The sequence below is a fragment of the Saccostrea cucullata genome, unplaced genomic scaffold (genome assembly GCF_032062105.1).
Source record: "Saccostrea cucullata isolate Sc308-1 unplaced genomic scaffold, CSIRO_AGI_Scuc_v1 ctg1002, whole genome shotgun sequence".
In the NCBI taxonomy this organism is placed as follows: Eukaryota; Metazoa; Mollusca; class Bivalvia; order Ostreida; family Ostreidae; genus Saccostrea; species Saccostrea cuccullata.
The window spans coordinates 36538-58421 of NW_026941091.1; the positions used below are offsets into that span (position 1 = coordinate 36538).

The 21884-nt window shown below is 32.4% G+C and overlaps 3 protein-coding genes across 4 annotated transcripts in view; 1 reads left to right on the top strand and 2 right to left on the bottom strand.

Annotated features, from left to right (window-relative positions):
* The window catches only part of LOC134257188 (cell cycle checkpoint protein RAD17-like), a 38583-nt gene extending 26988 nt beyond the window's left edge, over window positions 1–11595 (bottom strand). Inside the window, exons 1-15 of one of the 2 annotated variants that reach the window (XM_062739830.1) lie at window positions 11501–11595; window positions 11052–11211; window positions 10471–10680; window positions 10246–10323; window positions 9552–9714; window positions 9065–9198; window positions 8584–8636; window positions 8153–8278; window positions 7720–7789; window positions 7509–7620; window positions 7048–7236; window positions 6362–6450; window positions 5309–5455; window positions 4675–4824; window positions 4461–4500 (exon numbers count right to left, since the gene is read on the bottom strand). In XM_062739830.1, coding sequence (XP_062595814.1) covers window positions 4461–4500; window positions 4675–4824; window positions 5309–5455; window positions 6362–6450; window positions 7048–7236; window positions 7509–7620; window positions 7720–7789; window positions 8153–8278; window positions 8584–8636; window positions 9065–9198; window positions 9552–9714; window positions 10246–10323; window positions 10471–10680; window positions 11052–11174 — 1684 coding nt within the window. In that variant the 5' untranslated portion in view covers window positions 11175–11211; window positions 11501–11595. The remainder of the gene's footprint in view (window positions 1–4460; window positions 4501–4674; window positions 4825–5308; window positions 5456–6361; window positions 6451–7047; window positions 7237–7508; window positions 7621–7719; window positions 7790–8152; window positions 8279–8583; window positions 8637–9064; window positions 9199–9551; window positions 9715–10245; window positions 10324–10470; window positions 10681–11051; window positions 11212–11500) is intronic. The other variant, XM_062739831.1, reaches the window with a different exon arrangement.
* A 458-nt stretch (window positions 11596–12053) lies between these two features.
* Window positions 12054–13119, top strand: LOC134257186 (transmembrane protein 69-like). Its single transcript, XM_062739828.1, has one exon. The coding sequence runs from the start codon at window positions 12054–12056 to the stop codon at window positions 12873–12875; it is 822 nt and encodes a 273-aa protein (XP_062595812.1). The 3' UTR covers window positions 12876–13119.
* A 2790-nt stretch (window positions 13120–15909) lies between these two features.
* LOC134257177 (sterol carrier protein 2-like) lies at window positions 15910–21721 on the bottom strand. Its single transcript, XM_062739821.1, has 5 exons — window positions 21662–21721; window positions 19122–19240; window positions 18657–18884; window positions 17615–18391; window positions 15910–17224 (listed from the first exon to the last, which is right to left on the bottom strand). Exons 2-5 carry the CDS (start codon window positions 19237–19239, stop codon window positions 17058–17060), a joined length of 1290 nt encoding a protein of 429 aa, XP_062595805.1. The 5' UTR covers window position 19240; window positions 21662–21721; the 3' UTR covers window positions 15910–17057.
* Window positions 21722–21884: the final 163 nt, after the last annotated feature.

The following is a 21884-nucleotide window of genomic DNA, read 5'->3' on the forward strand; positions in this document are numbered from 1 at the left end:
TTAAATCATTGGGAATTTTCTTAGGACACGACAAAGTATCTAATAATGAAAGAAATTGGCTAAACAAGCTTAAGGAATTTGAAAAAATATTAGATTCATGGAGAACTAGAAGTTTAACTTTTTTCGGAAAATGTACCGTTATTAATTCACTAATAGTATAAAATTAGTATATGCATTCACAGTTCTTGAAAATCCAGATGTTGACTACATTAAGAATTTAAATAAAATTATTTACAATTTTTTATGGAATAAGAAAGAGCGAATTAAGCGGAATTCACTCATAAGACCAGTAAATGAAGGCGGTCTTGGTCTAATTGATATAGAATGCAAACTTAAAAGCGTAAAAGCGGGATGGATCAAAAGACTATATAATAAAAATTCCTCACTTAGAATTTTCCTAGATAACGCTTTAAAATCTTATGGAATAAATTTTGAATATCTGCTACGCAGCAATATAAAAAATCCGACTGATTTCAATATTTTAAATAAATTCCCAGATTTTTATAAAGAAATCTTCTGTAGTTTTAACGAGTGTAAAATGTTAACATCACCACGAAATAAAATAACAGAAAACCTATGGTTTAATAGTTTCATTACACAAAATAACAAACCATTATACTTAAAAAATTGGGCAAAAAGTGGTATTTTATATGTAAAAGATATGTTTACAATAGAAGGTATGAAAAATGTTATGGAAGTAAAAGAGATCATTGAATCAAAGAGTAATTACTTGTGAATATCTTATCATGAAAAAAGCGATTAAAAAACTACATATAGATTATTGTAATGTAAAGAACACTAATATACAAAACCCGTATTTTTATTTTCAAGGGAAAAGTATAAACCCAAAATTTGAAAAATCGGGATTTTATTATAAAATTTTACTTTCTAAAAAGAAACAAAAACCAATAATGGAAGCTAAATGGTCAAAAGAATTCAATATAATGAATGGTCAATGGAAAGATATCTATACAGCTAAGATATTAAATATTTTTGATAAACAGATAGCAGAATTCAATTTTAAACTTTTACACAACCAACTGAATTGTAATTATCATGTTAGTAAATGGAATAAAGAAGTGGCAAAAAATTGTACATCTTGCGGACAAGTAGAATATATTAAACACTTAATTTTTGAATGTACGGACTCAAAAGGAGTATGGGAAAAAATATCTCAAATATTGAATTTAAATCTATCCTGGAAACATATTGTTGTAGGATTTTATAATGAGTTCAATAACAAAACATTGATTTTTAATAATGTCATATCAATTGTGGGATACAAAATATATAAATATAAAATGAAATGTAGGTTGCAAAACGAAATAGTAAATCAAAATGCAATGTTATTTTTTTTGAAATCGTCTTTTAATTATATCAGTATTATGTAATAGCAAAGAGTGCAAAAAGTGTTAAATCTAACTACTATCTTTTGAAAAACTTAGCAGACGAATTATAATCTTTATTTTTCTATATACGTTGTAATTAAATTGATAATTTATCTATATATATCTATTAAATATGAATTTTTTTTTTTACTGAAATATTTATGTCTTTTTGTGAAAATGAAATAGTAGTTCTTCTCTATTGTAAACTTTTGTAAATTGAAAATTGAAAAATATACCGATCCAGGGAGCTCCTGGCACCCCAGGTGAGGTATTAACCGAGGACTTCTGAGGAAGTTTTACCTCAAAATATGTTGTATATTATTGGAAATAAATGTATATAAAACTAAAAAAAAAAAAAAAAAAAAAAAAAAAAAAAAAAAAAAAAGATTTTTCCTATATATTTCTATGTAAAACATTGATTCCCCATTGTTGCCCCGCCCTACCCCTGGGGGTCATGATTTGAACAATTTAGAATCTACACTACCCCAGGATGCTTTCACATAAGTTTCAGCTTTACTGGCCCAGTGGTTCTTGAGAAGAAGATTTTTTAATGACCCAACCCTATTTTTGTCTCTTCTTGATTATCTCCCCTTGGGAGGGGATATGTCCCTTCATTTTAACAATTTAAATTCCCCTTCACCCAAGGATGCTTTGTACCAAGTTTGGTCGAAATTGGCCCAGTTGTTCTTGAGAAGAAGTCGAAAATGTGAAAAGTTTACAGACGGACGGACAGACGGACGACGGACAAAATGTGAGCTAAAAATTAAATTTGGTTTGTTTTTTAAACCAGAGGCCATGAAATTCACAATTCACAATTTTGAAAGAGGAACCATTGCTTATCATAATTATAAACTTAGCATGCTTATTCTATTTACTAAATACCCAGAGGTAGATCAGAGTAACAAAGAGAAAATGCACTTCCACTTAATAACCAGTTGTGCACCTAACCCCAAAAGGAACCACTGACCCTGGAGCCACATATTTCAAAATTGTGAATTTTATCATAAAATGGTTGATTAATACCAAAGAGCAGATTTCAAAGCATAAATTTATTTTCAGACTATGTGACCCAAAACCCAGAAGCAGAGAAGAAGATTTTCAAAGAATAATGTATTTTCACTATGTAATCATTATAGAGCCCAGCCATAACACCAGAACCTCTGACCCTGGGGCAATAAAATTCACAATTTTGGAAGAGGCACTCTTGCTCATCATAACTATGTGCTTAGTTAGTTTATTTAATAGAGAAGAAGATTTTCAAAGAATAAATGCATTTTCACTGTATAATCAATAGAGCCCCACCCTAACACCAGAACCCCTGACCCTAGAGCCATAAAATTCACAATACTGGTAGCAGGGATGGGGTCAATTACATAGGAAAGTAATTAATTAAATTACAATTACTTTCCCAAAATCTTCAATTAAATTACCATTACCATTACATGGATTTTGAAATGTAATTAATTACATTACAATTACTTTGCAAATGTAATTAATTAAATTACACATTACATTCAAGAAAAAATGTATAAATTATAACAGAAATAGTCATGTACATTCCTAATCCTTTATATTTATATCAGAGTTTTTACAACATTTTTATACAATAATATTTTGAAATGTTCTTAAAATTTTCAATTACTGTCTCTCCTAATCTACATCTATTGGATTTGAAGATTTTCCTGCAACACTGAAGATATTGTTCACTGGGGTATTTGTGACAGAAATCAAAGATACTGACTAGTAGAAAGTTTACTCATGGTTTTACCTTAATTTATATGTTAAAAATTTGGAATCATGAAATATTCTATTACATTTATGTTGAAAGTACAATTGATGCCTTTTGCATTAATACTTCTTCATTTCAACAACATATTAAGATATTTTAAAAAATGTTGGTATTTGACTAATACTGTGCCAAAGTACAGTTTACAGTCAAAGATTTGTGAGTGTAAAATTACCAAGAGACAAGCTCAATATGTGTGAAAAATATCAATAATTAAGGAATATATATATGTACCCAGGGCACTGATTAACACCTGATGATAATGTCTAACACAAGTTGAAGATATTGCAAGCAAGAAGATTAGGAGCTATTGGACTACTAATTTTGATATGGATGAATCAATTAAAAACCCAAATATATATTTTATCTCTTCACTTTACAAAGATTAATTTGCTTTAAAAGTTTTTAAGAAAATAAAATAGGACAATATTTAATTAGCAATATACTTTAAAAGGGAAATATGACTATGTTAAAATTCTTTTCAAGAAATTCTACTATCAGCATATTTGCTCCAAAAATCAGTTAACCTTTCTTAAATAATGTTTATGAGATGGCGGGGGAGTGGAGGATTTTTCATATATTTAAAATGAGTGTAATTGAATGTAATTGAAAAGTAATTGTGAATTACATGCCTTTTTGGAAAGTAATTAATCAAATTACCATTACTTGCAATCAAGTAATTGAAAATTTGGCCAATTACACATTACTTTCAATTACATGGAAATTTGTAATTAATTACAGTCAATTACCATTACACATTACCATTACCCCATCCCTGACTGGTAGAGGCACTCTTATTCATCATAACTATGTACTTAGTTAGTTTACTTAATACCCAGGAGCAGAGAAGAAGATTTTCAAAGAATTTATGCATTTTCACTATATAATCTATATAGCCCCTCCCTAGCACAAGAACCACTGATCCTGGGGCTATTAATTTCATAATTTTGGTAGTTTGACTGCTTTATGTCCAGGAGTCAAGATTTTTTAAGATTGCAATAATTTTAGTGGTTTTGGCCCCAACCCTCAGGCCCCAGGGGGGTGGGGACCATAAAATTCACAATTTTTGTTCCCCTTCACCCATTGATGCTGTATACCAATTCTCGTTGAAATTGGTTTAGTGGTTTCAGAGTAGAAGCTGAAAATTCTAAAATGCTAACGCGACGCACAACACACGACGGTCAAAAACGGATAGCAATAGGTCACTTGAGATACTCAGGTGACCTAAAATTAGGCCATTGTAGCAACTGAAAATTTATTTCAATAGCAAATCAGTCACAGCTTACTTTTGAACAAGTGTCTTGCAACATCACAATTCTGTCTATTCTGAAAGCATAAAAGGAAAATAAAATTAACAGTACATTTTTACTGTACTAAATCTGGAAATTAGCTGATCTAAGCATAAACCTCTATTGAGATATTAACTGTATTTACATGTATGTGCACTGAACAATCATAGAACATTACATGTTCTATAGTCCATCATGTTTCAACACTTACCGTCTTACTAACAGAATACCACTGGGGCTTGTGAAGAGGTTTCCACCCCAGTCCGGATCCACCTGTTGAAAACTTGGATCGACTAGAATTTGAATGAAGCAGTCCTCTTGTGGCTATAGAGGCTGCATATTCCTGTAATACTGACCTTGTCTGGAAAAAAAGGTTTTATAAATGACATCTTGTTTTTAAATATATTTTCATTGGATGCTTCCATTAATAATACTGTAAATCACTTTTTTATACGTGAGAACTTTATTTTTGTGCAATTATGCGAGAAAGAGAGCTCATGAAAATTTCATTCTCACATTTATTACTATTCCTTAAAATAATATAGAGCAATTACCAAAATATGTGGAACATTCTGTTTCACTTAGAAAGAGGTGATGACTATCTCGCATAATTAATGCATCCCGAAAAAGTATACATTGTTTATAGTTCCTTCTTTATAAGAGATATAATTACCTTGAATAATGATTCTTTTTTTTCTCTCTTTTTAAGAAAACCCTTGCATATAAAATCATAACACACAATTTGAATATTTTTCAAACAGCAATGTTGGGATTTGTTAGTGGATATCAACTGTTTCCACAGTTTTCAAGAGAAATATACACTTCTTTGCCAAAAAATTACTTACAGACCATTCAAAAGTAATGAAGTCTGAGTCACTGAGATATTCTGATGCCCTGACAACGTCAGTTATATCTGAGAAGAATTCTAGGTAATTCTGGTGCAGGTAGGCATTGAAGTATTCTCCTGATAAATTACATTTCTCTATTATATCCTGAAAATGGACAAAAAAAGGTGAATAGTTATAAAAATTGATTGCAATTCAATAATGAGTTCATAAATTATGGTACAGCTTTAACCGTGTCAGCTTTGAGTTAGCTTTAATGTATATGTACTATTATTAAATCAACATGCATACTGACTAAACATGAAATTCTTCATTTCATTTTTATCATAAAATGTTTAAAACTTAATCAAAATTACAAAAATACACATGTACTAGTAGTTAAGGTGCATTCTAAAGCTTGAATTCATAAGTCTTTTATATAAAAAATTATTAAACTGTAAAATGCACTGATCAGTGTAGCAGTAAATTTCACAAACAGTGATTTTTTTTTTCTGTACAGAAATTAGTCACTATCTTTTTTAGTTTGCAATACAATGCAGGTAAAGTCATTAAAGTTGTAAACAGGATAGAACCACCACTATCCCCATCACACACATAAGCCACACAAACAAATGTATTTATCTGTGAGGTCACTTTACTCACGGGGTGTGAATTTCACTTTATACAACTCCCAAAATGGGAGTTGAAATACATGTACCAAAATTGCGAGTTAAAAATTTTCTAACTCACAAAAATTTGTGAATTAATTTTTTTTTTATTATGAATCACCACATAAAAAAAAAATATCCATTTCAATCTGGTTTTAGTCTTTCTCTTTTTACTTACTTGTTTATATCCATCATAAATAAACGATTTAGCATGTGCCATGTCCGATGATCATCATGCATGTAGAAAATTACGAAATGTTTTAAAAGATGGATAGATTGTGTTGTTTAAAAAAAGCTTTCATTTTGAAATTTTGATACTTTTGAAATTGCAAGTACATTTTTAAGGGATTTTCAATTATTTATGTTTTAATTTTAGTGAGTTTCTACCTCTGGGCTCAGCATTTACCTCTGGTACTAGAGCAAGTGGATCTCTGTCATGTTCAGCTAAATGGGGAGGTAACTTGGGTAGGTCTGGATAGTTAAGAGGGTCATCCCCTGCAATCAAAATAAGATACTGTGGAATCATCATTGTTCGTGGAGGATCAATGTTCGTGGCTTTCGTGGGTAACCCTATTTGAACATTCATGAAATCGAATGAACATGCCCACGAATCATGCAAAAAAACAAACAACTGTTTTATTATTCAATAAAAGATAAATAACGAAGTAGAATTTGTTATCAACGAAATTACGTCCCCACGAACCAGAAAAAAATTGTCTATCCACGAACTTTGACCCCCACGAATAAAAATGATTCCACAGTAATCTGCATTAAACCAGGAAACATTTGCAATAGAAACCAATCAATTTGAAAATTCCAACATTACATTTATACTCTATGCACTTTTCATAGCGATGAAATCTGAATGAAGTTTGCTTAACATAGTCAAATTACAAAAAAAATGTGAAACAAGACATACACATTCTTTTAGAAGCTGAGAAATTCTCCTTAAAATGTGTAGTAAATCGAGCAATTCAAAGCTGGCAGTTCAAAGTGTATAACTTATAAATACATGTACCAGGTATATCTGACATATAATTTTTTTCCCCATATCTATACGTTCACTGAAATTAGGCACATAAGCGTACTCACTTTTACAATACAGGATTTTGCCCAGAGCCCTGAAGAGGAAGAGGGATGTATCCCTGCCTCCAATGGCTGCTAAAGAGGAGTCTGGATCAGTGGAACTCTTGTTTTCCGTTTTCCTGTTAGACTTCTTTGTTGTTTTACTCTTGGGTTGTTTCCCTTTAGATGCGGTTGGAAGAACCAAGTCATGTGTATCTATGGGAGATAAGCAAGAAAATACTTTTTAAACAAAATCAAATAAATAATGTTCAAGATTTTCAAATATAAAATCTTAAAAAATAAAATTTAATAAAGCAAATGTTATATTTACCAACAAGTCAGTCCACTCTTTTGTCAGTGGATTATTACGCTGACTCTCACTTTGTTAAGGTGAGCTATTAACATTAGTTTTCTATTTTCATTACTAGTTGACCATTCAGAATATAGGTCATATGAATTTTAAAAATATAATGGTTATAAATAGTAACCTTTAAGACAAGCGAACTGTAGAGCATTAATAGCTCCTCTGATGTCCCCAGCACTGGACATGGAAATGGATTCTATCACAGCCTTAGATGGGATGGAAAATTTATGCATACCCTGCAACGTAAACTTCTTTGGTAAATCATTTTATGCAAATAAAAATTACAGTCATCAGAAGTGAAGTTTTATTTTTTTTGAGTCAGGAATAATAATTACATGGGCAGCTTCATCTGTTGCTATTTTGGTCAACACCTTGAGCATTGTTGTTGCTGCTATGGGGTTGAAGCTACAAAGTGAAGTTCAAGTAACTGGATTAGTAATTAATCACTAAAAGCCATTTCAAATTAAACCTTTATATTGCTGACCTACATAAAATGATAAATATCTGATATTTTCTTTTCACTTTCAATAATGTAGATGACTAAATTTTCATGACACCTTATTTTCACATTTTTGCAAGCAAGTTGAGCCACAAACTTATGTGTGAATAAAGTTCTTGCAAAAAAAGCAAATTACAGTGAGTGAACACACTACATACATTTTATTAAATGAATATGTCCATTACAAAGATTATAATACTGTGATTTGAAAACAATTTGATATGTGTTTGCATTTCAATAAATGCCCCATTGCTTCATTATAAACTGACCTGATATTTTCTATGTGAAGTTCTTCCTGTAAGTGTTTAGGAAACAAAAGTCTCTCATTAGACTCTCCATTGCTGGAATCACTTATGATAAATATGAGAGGGCATTTCCCAATTTTAGAGTATTTTCTGTAAAACAATAAAAAAAAATGTTTCCAATTATAGCTGATTCAGTACAATTTGCATTTTACTTGCTTTAATATGCATGTATCACAAACACAAGGATGGGAGCCACACTAATATACATGTACAATAAAAGCACAAATTTTCATGAATTAATACATCAATATAAATTGCTTTTCACCTGCTAATATCATAAACACCAGAAAAGAAGACACAATAGCAAAGTGATATGCACAAGTATTACTATCAAAAGCAGCATTTACATGTTAATGACTCCTCTTTCTTACAATCTTTTGTAATCATAAATTTACCTCAGAATGTCATGAAAAGATGCAGCATCTTTGTAAACAGTGTTTGGGAATTCCTGAAAAAAAGTACATAAATTACATTTCATTAATAATGTAGAAACACAATGTATTTATTTCAAATCTCTATCAAAATATCCACACATTTCTTTTTTTAATTGTTTAATTTCTCTTTCTTTTTTACTTATTTTCAAAGTTTTCTATGCATAGACAGTAAAACTTAGTTATCAAAATTTCACATGTGAGGAAATCTTTGTTCTAAGGAACTTTTTATGTACACTGTAGAATAATTTTTTCATGTATACTGTAGAATATTTTTCAACTGCATCTATATCTACCAGTATTTAGAATCTCACAATAAGGAGGCAAACTTCATGTTGAATTCTTTATGCCTGTAATTCTTTAATACACACTTCCATAGCTTTTGTTATTGAAATCAAGGCAACAATTGAACATACGATGTGAAGTATTCTTTAAAAGAAATTACTTCTACAAGGATGATTTTCTTCTGTGACACACTTCCAAATATATCCAGAGAATTATATTTGTCTGCCCTCAGTAGAAACTGCTGGAACTTGGAGAGCTGAGAACCAGAGTAGCTGCCTTCTACTTTAGAGTAATCTGGAAATAAAATTATTTACTTTTTTGTTAAAAACACATCATTTGTAACTTATCAAGAATATTTCAATAACCACTTGATATAATAGTTCAATATTTATCAAAAGGAAATTACAATTGAACCTAATCTCGAACACCAATATCTCAAAAACTAGGAATATTACAAAGTAACGTGGAAGACCAAAACAGTTTTTGCTATGCTTTTTATCCTCAAAATCAATAAAATTTACGTCAATTTCAAAGCAAATCTGTGCCACTTTCATGAAATTTTTTCTGTATTATTTTACTTATTAAAAGTAATTGCTGTAAACAACACTGTTATGTGCATCATTTTTAAAATTTTTTAAAAGTCATACCTGACCAGTTATTTCTTTGGTCGACATAGACAGACTCTTCATAAGAGCCAGCTATAGGATTGGTCCACTCTTTCAGTTCACAATTCAGTTCCTTGGCCAGCACTTGCACCAGAGCTGTTTTACCAGCACCAGCGGGGCCAGTCAAAAGTACCATAGGGGATCTCTGGAAAATAATGCAAATACATAGGATTGAAAATCAGTCGATCACATGTATATAGTCTAATATATCATGATAATTTTACTATATTTAATAACCATTCTAATATGGTTGAGTATTAATCCTAAGTGTTAAATGTGATCATGGTGATAAACTTAATATTTTGAAGTGACATTTTTTTGTCAAATATATAAAAAGAAAACACTGTTGGTGTATATATACATGTATATGATGTTTTAATGTGATGAAATAACTTGTTATGTTGCAATTTAATTAAAGGCAGTTGATAAATCTATAGACCAGTTAGACTTGATCATTGTTTAATTGGCTAAAAAATTAAAGAACTATTTTGCTCAACATGCTTTTGAAAATGGATGGACACAAAGAATTAAGTCACTGTAATTTTATAATAATTATTGGCTAAAAAATCAAAGAACTATTTTGCTCAAAACGCTTCTGAAAATGGATGGACACAAAGAATTAAGTCACTGTAAATTCTATATAGTAGATCCCATTCTGATACAAGTATATAAATACCACAGAGTTTGTTTTCAGATGTCTCTGGAGCCATGTCTGCAGTTCCTCTGTCTTCTTTTTATGCACAGCTAAATCTAACTAAATAAATAAATCAGAAAAATCTTAATAAAACACAATTTTTTTTTAATTTTTAATAGAATGCAACTGCATAATTATGCAAATAAGTGAAGAATACAAAAACAGACACTTTAAAATCTTTTTTATCAAAAAAATTATCAAAATTACCAGATTTTTAGGACTATGTTTGTCGGACCATAATTCATCTTCGTAGGTTGGTCTTTTGTTGACCTGGCTTGACCTTGTTGGACACTGAGAGAGAGGCTTGGTGACCAGCTTGGATTGTTTTGTCTTTGTTTGCTTTGACGATGAAGTCAAGTTTCCAAAATCTTCAAAGTCCCCAAAAGATGAAGTCACCCATTGGGAGGAACTGGCTTTCTAAAAAAAAAAAAAACCACACACACACATTTATATTTTTACTACATCAATCTGATTAAAATCAGATCCTTTGATCTGAACACACAGATCACTACACAATTATAGCAATCTATGTGAGCGGTTCAAAGGATCTGATTTTCATTAGACTGATGCTACATTTATTTCTATCATTCTTCTCCTGCCAGCCACTTCTCATTGCAAATCATGACACTTTAATCAGATACATGTATCAAATAAAATACACAACTTTTTATCAAAGTCTTCTTTTTGAAATAAACATTTGAATTAAAAACTCTTTCTGTTTATCTGTATCTAAATATTTGATACATGCTTATCAACTACTGACCACTAGAAATACAGTGTATACTTACTTTTGTTAAGCTTATTGACTTTGTGGGCGCTATGTCCCTCTTCCTCTTTTTGGTTTGAAGAGGTGGGGAGTCTGTCAAATCTACAACTGAATCCCTGCTGCTTCCATCCTCATCTGACCACATTTCTTCACTTGCAGTCTGTCTTAGACACTTTTGAACACTTTTAAACAAAAATACAATATTTTCTTTACTTTATTTGGGAACAATGAAAAAACATAACAATAAATATTGCATGGGATAGACTTGTCATGCCTCATCAGGGCCACACAATGTAACCACACAATTTCAACTCAACTTGTTTAGGTCTAAATGTTTCTAAGCAAGACTGTAAAGATTGAATAACCTGCTTTCAATACGTACTATGAAGAGATAGTAACAAAACAGAGGCATTTTAACATTACAATATTTACTGAACATTTTGTATATAGCAACTGTAAGTTGTTACTCACCAAGACACAGGAAAATCACATTCTAGGTGGAGTACTGTTTTTCAACGTTTTTGTAAAAGCCGCCATGTTAGAAATCAGAAACCGCTTACATCAACAACAAATGTTTATTTTTAATTTTATCTAAATGTTAAGTAACTTTCAGATCAATACAAAAACCTAATTTATTTTTTATGATCAGATTCGTCCAAATAATCTGAAAGCTGTCTAGATGGGTATTATTCGTTTCTTTACATTTTTTCTAATATTGTAAGCGGCCTCTGTCATTGAAAAAAGTGAAAGTAGGATCTCGTTGGGTTTACTTTTAAATTTCTTAACTAACCGAGGAGGCAGTCTGAAGCTGCAGGCTGTGCTGAGATTCAATTTTGACTTAGCGCCCTTGGTAAGAAAAACTGCCACACTTTTAAACTTTTTTTTAAAACAATCGCTATTCGCTTTTGAATAATAACAAGGATCCAGGAGCAAAATCTACTGCACAATGAATGTCACTTTTATTTCTAAGTCAATGTTTACAATACTTATAATTTTACATTTAAATAGGTTTGTGTTTGGAGGCATGGCTATTCTGGGAGGATATGCAGTTATGAATAGACAAGTCACCAATCTCCTTCTCAGTAGAAGCAGACTAATTTCTCTGGGAATAACTTCAAATGGCAGCAGTATTCAAAGGAATGTATCCAAACCCCAACAGGCAGCTCAACATGACATAGTCTTACAGAACAGAAGAGGTTTCAGAACTCTAATTAATGATGTTTCAAGTAAAATTCAAAATGTAACCAGCGGTTTCCGAAAAGGTAACACAGGACTAGTGCTAGAAGGAATAACTGGTCTGAGACACTGCCCCTACCCAGCATTGGTTTTGGGGGTATCAGGACTTATTCCTTTTGTGGGTGCCCCAGGATTAATGATGATCATAGGACAGTCATCTGTAGCATTCTTAGCAAATGCCCAGATGGTATATGGAGCTTGTATTTTGTCTTTCCTGGGTGGGGTGAGATGGGGATTTGGTGTTTGTGAGGGAAAGACAACTCCAAAAGAATGGGACAACATGAGGAATATGACAATCAGTATTGTCCCTTCTCTGGTGGCATTCAGTGCCCTCTTGTGTCCTGAGCCTGTTTCTCAGATCATCATTATGCTGGGTCTGACTGGAGTCGGGTGCCACGACGCGGTGACCGAGTCATATCCCCCCTGGTTTAGAGGATTACGCATGCTCTTAACTGTGGTGGCTGTCAGCAGCTTTATTCTTACATTTTCTTGTAAAGCAAGACTAAAATCTAAAGACTCTCTGAAACAATCTCCCAAAGATTCTCTCAAAGACTCAGAACCTGTAACTGATAATGAACAACCACAACAGATCTCAGAAAAGACGGAATAAATATTAATATATGTGAAATGTATATAGGTATTATGTATAATAATTAATTTAATTTCCTGCCAGTGAATTTTTTAACTGTATGCAGTATGTTTTTTGTATTTTACATATAATTTGTTTTTAATTAAATCTAGATTGGAATATTGATATATAGATAATTAAGATTTGAGAATTAAGTGTTTTTATGACAAAACAAGACATGTTTCTTCCTTTCTTTCACTTTATTAAATACCCAAGGTTAAACATGTTCTAATTTCTGATTCATATAAAATTTATGACATCTGCTCCTTCCTGTTACCCTAATTAAAAGCTAAACACAATGCTAAAAAGGAAGAGAGTTATCTTTGTCTACCATATTAGTTGTATCAAGATTGTCATTTGCCAGCCCCTATATAACATCAGCTTTGTTCAGAGTTCAGTGTACTTTGCTTTATAGTATTTACCTGAATAAACATCTCTTTTGTTGCCATTATCATGATTATGATAGACTTTGGCTCTACAAAAATGATATCTGTATGCGTCTGACAGATCATGAAAAATAATAACCAAAAATATTCAATATCAATTATTGCACTCAGGTCAGTGCAATACAAAATGGATTATAAAGAATGCACACATTCAGTGAAATAAATAAAAGGACAACTTCAGATATACATGCACTACAAACAAAAGTGACCAGCAGTCAGGTGTAATACATGTATATGAAATGGATTTATATGACCATTGCTAAAATAGGGGGTAGGAAAACTAACATGGCATTTGTCCATATACAAGTTGTGTTCAGCTTTAACCTTGAGGTGTCTGAATGTGCATCAAAAGTCGCCAAAACAAGATTAATCAAAGTACTCAGAAGTACAGAGAGCCGGGCTCATTTACAGAGTAGAATGGATTTCTTACATGAATCACGTTTATATTCTGATGAAAAAATTATCTTAAAACTATCAATATAAATGATAAGACACTGACAGTGAGTTTTCCAATCCTTATACCACGGTCAGATTTTGTCAGAATCAGAATTAATCTGGTACCGCAGCTGAATGTAAACAAACAGGTCAGTCTGGTTCCCTCTCCTGCTTTACCTCGTATGTGAAGAGAACTACGGTAACACTGATTATCAAAAATCCTTACGCTAATGAACTATGTTCTTTGACTTATGAAGTTTTCAAAGTCATTACTACTAATGTTTATTTTATATATATAAAACTTCGTTTTATTTTTGTTGCTTTATTGAGCGTTTGTATTATCTCAAAAGCGGTTGAGAGTAAAAAAAAACTATATTTCGCACGTAACTTTAAAATGGCGACTATGGGGTCAACATCCTGCCTTGAACAGGATCACATAAACCGGCAATTGCTCTTTGAGCAATAAGCCCGGCTAAAAACTAGAAATATAACCATAGGACATGAATGCCCCGCCGAGGTGATATCAGTAATGCAACATGAAAATTCGATTCTGTTATTGTATGAAATTTCAGAATATCTTGAATAGTGATGCAGTCGAATTGCTTACACCAGTATGTATCAGCATATGAAGTTTAACACTAATTTAAGAAAAGTGAGGTCAAGGTCAAAGGTAAGGTCAAGGTAAAAAAAATGTTGATGCAGTTGAAAAGCTCTCATCAGTATGTATCAGCATATGAAGTTGAAAAATATTAATGGTTTCTTTAAAACTGACATAATCACAATTTGATAATAGTGAGATCAAGGTCAAAGGAAGGGTCTAAGTAAAAAAAAATGTTGATGCAGTTGAAAAGCTCTCATCAGTATGTATCAGCATATAAAGTTTTACAACACTATCTTGAATGGTATCTTTAAAACTGAGCTAAACATTTAATCAAGAAAAGTGAGATCAAGGTCAAAGGAAAGGTCAAGGTCAAATGTTGATGCAGTTGAATAGCTCTCATCAGTAAGTATTAGCATATGAAGTTTGATAACACTTTCTTGAATGGTATCTTTCAAACTGAGCTAAACACTCATTTAAGAAAAGTGAGGTCAAGGTCAAAGGAAAGGTCAATGTCAAAAAATGTTGATGCAGTGGCATAGCTCTCATCAATATCTATCATCCTATGAAGTTTGATGAAAATATCTTGGGTAGTTTCTTTGAAACTGAGCTTTTTTGAAAAGCTCAAGTGAGATATGGTGTTGGCAATTTATTTTATTTCATTGAAATGCCCTTGACCTTTGAAATTATCCTAAATCTAGATGATTACAAACTACTAGATCATATGCAATTAAGATGCAGTAAAATTTGCATCTGTATTAATGAAATATATGTAAAGAAGTTTCTGAATGAGACAGTAATTTTCAAACAATCAGTCATTTTAAAATGAACAATACCCCTGCATTTGGATTGGGGAAGAATGAACAGAAACATTTTTGCATCTTCAGAATTACCATATTTTCAGTCCAAATGAAGTATTCATTTTTTTTTTAAAAACTTTACCCAGAAATAATTATCACTTGCTGACAAAGATGTTGACTACATTTTAAGTGACAAAGACTGGATCTTCTGCTGCAGTCAAAACCATTCTTCCATTTGGGAACATTTTCGAGTTATTTCCCTTTGACCATTGATCCAATTTTCATTCCTATTAACTTATTATGAAGAAATGTCTTACTACCTACACAAACAAACAAACAAACATCTGACTTAATGGCATCCACAAATTCATCTGGGGCTCTGAGAAGTAAATATTTTGTTTTCTTAATGTAGCTGCTCCATATATGTACTCACAAGTCTGCATGGAGTATGTTATACTGTGGTTTCATCAATTTTCGTGGGCATCAATTTTCGTGGATTTTATTAAACAGATGTTTTCAAGGAAACGTAATTTCATGGATAAAAGCATTGCCTATACAAATGAATAGGATATTTCTTAATTCAATAAGCATTTGAATTCATGGGTCTGTTCAACAACGAAATCCTCGAAAATTGGTGCTCTATGAATATTGATGAAACCACAGTAGTTATAATAAAAGTAGGTGGGAAATAATTTGGTTGTAATGACCCTATTAACTGACGATGAATTACAAAGCCATAATAAATAATCATTTTATTTGAATCAGATTTTACCGGGATGATCCACATTGACAGATTTTCATTTCAATATATATTCAATGTATATAGACAAATATATTTCATTGAATTTTTTTTCAATGATTGTAGCAGTTTATTAATACATGTACCGGTAATTATTTATGTAAAATATAACACTCAAGGCATCAATCATTACTGTGAGGTAAATAAATAAAGTTCCATTTATAACTGCATAAACAAATTATGATTGTCATCCCAAGATCATCATTTTACATATTCTTTAAATACTAATGTACATTATTTACCTAGCCCTATTAAATTGGTGCATGTTTACTTTTACAACTGTTTAAATGTTAACAAAATACATGTATTTAATAGCCCATTTACTTGTATTACACAAATGAGCGGAAAAGGACTTGCAGAAAGATAACTGCATGATAAAATACACTGTATCACAATAAAAAAGTTAAATATTTATAGGACTCAGCATTAAGAGGAAAAAAAACGCTGATTAATTTATTTTCAAAAAATTAAACCTTGGAATGTTTAAAAAAAATTAACCTACAAATTGTAAAAAGAAAACTTTTTATTTTTAAACAGTGATATATAGGGTACTTTAACAAATAAATAATTTCATCTGCCAGTGGAAAATTGAACAGATATATCGATAGTTTAACGATGAGCTAACTTGGTAACATATCACATAAAAATAATGTTCAATTAAAATATGACTCTGATAAATACCCTATTTGTACAATTTAGAAAAAGTACTCTTTCTCTGCAACAGTTAATACCGGTAAATCACCTTTACAAAGTAAAGTATGGGCAATACTTTGATTTACTAACAAACAAAAAAGCATAAACAATTTCAGCATTCTTCAATGTAGTAGTTTAAGAAATATATTTATGAAGTGTATGACAGATGTCATCAGCAAGGTAATTTAAATGTTATACCTTAATTTACATGTATTATGCTCCAAAATTATGCCATATAGTGACAAAAACAATGAAATCTGTTGAAAATCACAGCCATTTCATAATTTATATCCATTAAAATTAAAACTCTCATAAATGAAACAAATTGAGCTTAAAATTAAAATAAAAATGGTCAATACATAGAGGCACGAGTAGTTTTCAGCTTTGATATTTTCACAGTTTGGCAGACATTGGGAGTGGCTGGTATTTCTTGTACATGGTGACCACTGCAGCGCCCCCTATACCAAAGTTGTGCTGCATGGCTATTTTGGCCCCATCCACTTGTTTCTGATCAGCCAGTCCCCTCAGCTGATTCACTAGCTCAACACACTGTGCTATGCCTAAACAAAAAAAATTACTAATTTTACTAGACATGTAGTGGAAAATAAATATTTGCTATGTGCACTTACCGTAGTAAGAGATGGGAGGTAAAAATACATATCAATTAACAGTTACATTGACAACTTATTATGTGTAATGTCACAAGATCCATTGGGCAAAATTTTCCATCTGGTACATGTATGAATTAATATACATTATTTACACATGTATTCTAAAAGATAAAAGGATTTTTTAAAGACGTATCTGAAGGCTAATAAATTTTGTGTATCATTACATAATACCTGCAGCATACAAATATAGGAGAAAAATGAAAATTTTAAAATCTCAGCTAATGCTCGTTGTCAAGTTTTTGTTTAATTAATGAATTTTACCTGGTAAACCTCACTCACCTGTTGCACCAATAGGATGACCTTTGGACTCCAGTCCCCCAGAAGGATTCACAACCCATTTATTGTTTAACACACAAATCTGTCCATTGTTGCGGTTTGTCACCCATTTACCGTTTCTTATCAGCTCTGCTCCTTTACCCTCCGGGGCTAGCTGCAGGGCTTCGTACATGAACAGCTCATTACATGAGAAACAGTCATGTACTTCCAAAACATCCACGTCCAAGGGAGACAATCCAGTGTCTCTGTAGCACCTGCTGGCTGCCTCTTTAGCCATGTGGTAGCCAGATAAATCCAGGAAACTCTCCTGAAAGGAGGCACTAGTATCAGTCACCATGTGCTGAGAAAGGATTTCCACCGCCTGTCGCTGTAAGTTGTTCTTGACCATGAATTCCTCGCTGCAGACGATAGCTGCAGCTCCGCCGTCTGCTGTTGGAGCAGACATCCAGAACGTAATTGGATAACACAACATCAGCTTGGATTTAATGTCTTCCTTAGATATCTCTTTCTGTATGGTAGCAAATGGATTGTTGACACTCTGTTTGTGATTTTTATAAGCAATGTTTACAAAGTCATCTACTGTGGTGTTTGGATATTTCTTCAGGTATTCCCTGGCAGCATATGCATAGAGTTTGACAACGTCTGAGGTCATGTTGTTCATCCTTGGTTGAATCAGACCTGGCTCCGCACCTATATTGACCATGTGGTCCATATGACGTTTCACAGGAGAGGTTCTATCTGTATATTTCTCAGATAAACCTCTCTCCATTTTTTCAAAGCCTAAATGTATAAAAAAAATTCCATAATTTACAAGAAAATTGAAAATTCACAAGAGAAAATTTACATGCAGCTGGTCTACATATAATGCAACAGTAGCTTGTTCTTTTTATTACATTCAAAAGGTGAAAAGCAGGTCTCCTTTAATTTGATTTTTCCATAAACCAGTTCTATTACTTTTATGCAAAGCATTTCATGGAGAAAAAAAATTTGAATACGCCCAATATAAGGTATCTAAATATACAAGAGCTGAGTTCTGACCCTTTACCTAAGGCAAGTACACAGTCCTCAGTTCCACTCTGAACCAGCCTTCGTGCCAACATAAGGGCACTGGATCCCGAGGAGCAGTTATTGTTGACATTGAAGACGGGCACGCCAGTGAGGCCCAGTTCATACACGGCCCGCTGCCCGGACGTGGGCTCACCATAACAGTAACTGGCCACAACAGCCTGTATCTGGTGGTAGTCAATCTCGGCATCTGTCAAGGCCGCAAGACCTGAAAGTAGGCAAATGGAATTAGATAACATTTCTGTGTATCACAAAAGTAATGAAATTTTTACCAATTAAAAATGAGAGGGTCATAAGAGTTATCAGAAAAAATTCTCTTAGATTCTGAGAATAGGATATAATAATTATAAAACAGTTTAAGACATGAGTGAAGACCAGCATAACCTCAATGCAAAGTCATAGTATGACAAGAATCGAACTAAAATGCTTGCATGTGAATCAATACCTGCTTCCCTCCCCATATCTGGATAGTCCCAGTCCTTGGTGAGAGGTTTCTCAAATTTGGTGGTCCCTACTCCGACCACAAAGGTCCTCCTCTGAGGTGCCACTCCTCTCTGACTCATGCTGAAACATTTAATGAATTTCTACTTACTTCTCCTACTTTAAGCAATGAAACTAGAACTGTTCTGAGATTAATTCTTCCATGGAGAAACTAAGCAACAACCATATTTGAAAATAACTTAAGGTTAATTGATTTTATGAACAAACTTATCTATAATACTAATGGATACTTCTATATTAATAATTGAGTCATCATGACCTCCCTGTTCTTGAGAGGAGGATTTTCATTTAATCATTCATTGTGGTCCAACCCTAAATACCTCCCAGGGTCATGTTTTGAATAATTAAACTTGATTCTACACTATCTAACAATGCCTCCATATGAATATTACCAGGCAAAATAATTTTCTCAAACCTGTAACTTTGACATTTTAAAATTATTTAGGTTAGAGTCAAATAGATCAAACAAGTAACAAACAACACGTACAAGCTTAAAAACCTCAAGCTTAAATGTATAATTTTCTTGAATGCATCCAGTTGTATTACAGAGAGAAACCAGCTAGTGCATCCAGGGTTCCGACGATATATGGCAATTTAAGGGAAGGGCTTTGGTTAATTTCAGTGGCGGATTTAAAGGGCATGTGCAATTGCAGTTGGGCGCTAGTAGGCGAACGCCCCCCCCCCCCCCTAAAATTGTCAAAATTTACGTAAATCACAGTTTTGTCTAGAAAATGTAAATATGTATACTTGGTAAACATCATTTTTACCCCCTACAAAATCTCTAGAATCCAGGAGCTTCCGTGGGCTTCGCACCCTGGGCCCCCACCTGGGCTTTGCCCTGGACCCACTGGGGGCCTCAAGGCGGCCCCCCAGACCCCTTGCCTACTTTTGGCGCCCCCTAGTCTAACTTCATTTCTTGGATCCGAGCCTGAATTTCTTTGGAGAGTAAAGACTTTTAAAGGGGGAGAAATGTGGATATGATGCAGGTGCAATTGCAGGTGGTCTGTTAGATTACTAGTAGTAGTTGAAAGAGCACCTGACTAAAGGGGTACATGTAAAGTGCGAAACGAAATAGAAACAAAACGAAACGAAATCTGCCGAAACGAAACGAAATCTACCGAAACGAAACGAAACCTACCGAAACGAAACGAAATCACGACGAAACGAAACGAAACAAAACTATAAAAATGTTTGGGTTTTTTTTTCAAATCAAGGTACACGTATATAATTATATATGTGTACCTGCATGTGAACTTTTTTTTTTAATCAAATAAAATTTATATACACATGTATATATATATATATAGTTCAAGCACTTGTTAATATAAAATTTTAGATCATTGATAAATTGTGCTCCCTTCTCAGTCTAATGATGTATTTTATTGCAAACCACTCATTTCTTTTTCGAAAATTACCTCGATAAAAATAGGACTGTATGTACGTAGAAAGGATACACAAGATTCCGGTTGTAGTTACATGTATAACTGAACAATAAAACCAGACACCTCGGAATGGATTACTAAATACTCTAAGTCGCTGGTTTATCCTATGTTTTAAGACATTCGCAATACAACAGTACAGTGACTTTATTTCGACCCGTACATAAACGAGCCTTTACATATAACAACATCAATTTTGATAGATATATTGTATCTAGATAAATAAGGACTGAAAATAAGAGTAAGATATAAAAATTAAAAAATACTGCACATATTGAAATTATACATGCATAGTACGCTCGTGCATATTTGCAGCTGGTAAACATGTAAATACATCATTAGACTGAGAAGGGAGCATAATTTATCAATAATCTAAAAATTTTATATTAACAAGTGCTTGAACTATATATATATATATATACATGTGTATATAAATTTTATTTGAGTAAAAAAAAAAGTTCACATGCAGTTACACATATATAATTATATACGTGTACCTTGATTTGAAAAAAACCCCAAACATTTTCATAGTTTTGTTTCGTTTCGTTTCGGCAGGTTTCGTTTCGTTTCGTCGTGATTTCGTTTCGTTTCGGTAGGTTTCGTTTCGGTAGATTTCGGTAGATTTCGTTTCGTTTCGGCAGATTTCGTTTCGTTTCGTTTCTATTTCGTTTCGCACTTTACAGGTACCCTGACTAAAGTAAAGTAAAGGGACAATTAGTCATCGAGATCTATACAAGGGTTGAACCATTCTTCCTCCGCAAAAATTAATACATATTCATATTATGGTGGTATACACTATGTAATAGGTCCGTGTTTATACTATTATAACCAGATTATAATGTACATGGCTAACATACAGTTACAGTATCCCAGTATCATGCATGCAATCATGGGTAGAAGTTTGCAAGTTTACAAGCCAAAAAAAATTGCATGTTTTATCCACATTTACCATGTTTACAGAGGAAATATATATATTTTTTTATTTCACAAAATACTTGCACAATATCAATTGGTATAAATTATACGTCTTACTCTACAGTGTTACCTGACGTCCTAGATATCAAAATATCTAAAAACTGTCAACATCATTGAATGTTTTTTTTTTAAGAATTCAAAAATGCCACTCAACATAATTATGTATTTTTTATGTTGGGTTCATCAAATTTCATTTTTTGATATTTAGTTAAACTCTGTATTTTATGTTTTATGAAAGAATTGATTACTTTTCTTTAAATCCGATTTTACTCTTTAAAAGAAATATGAAATAT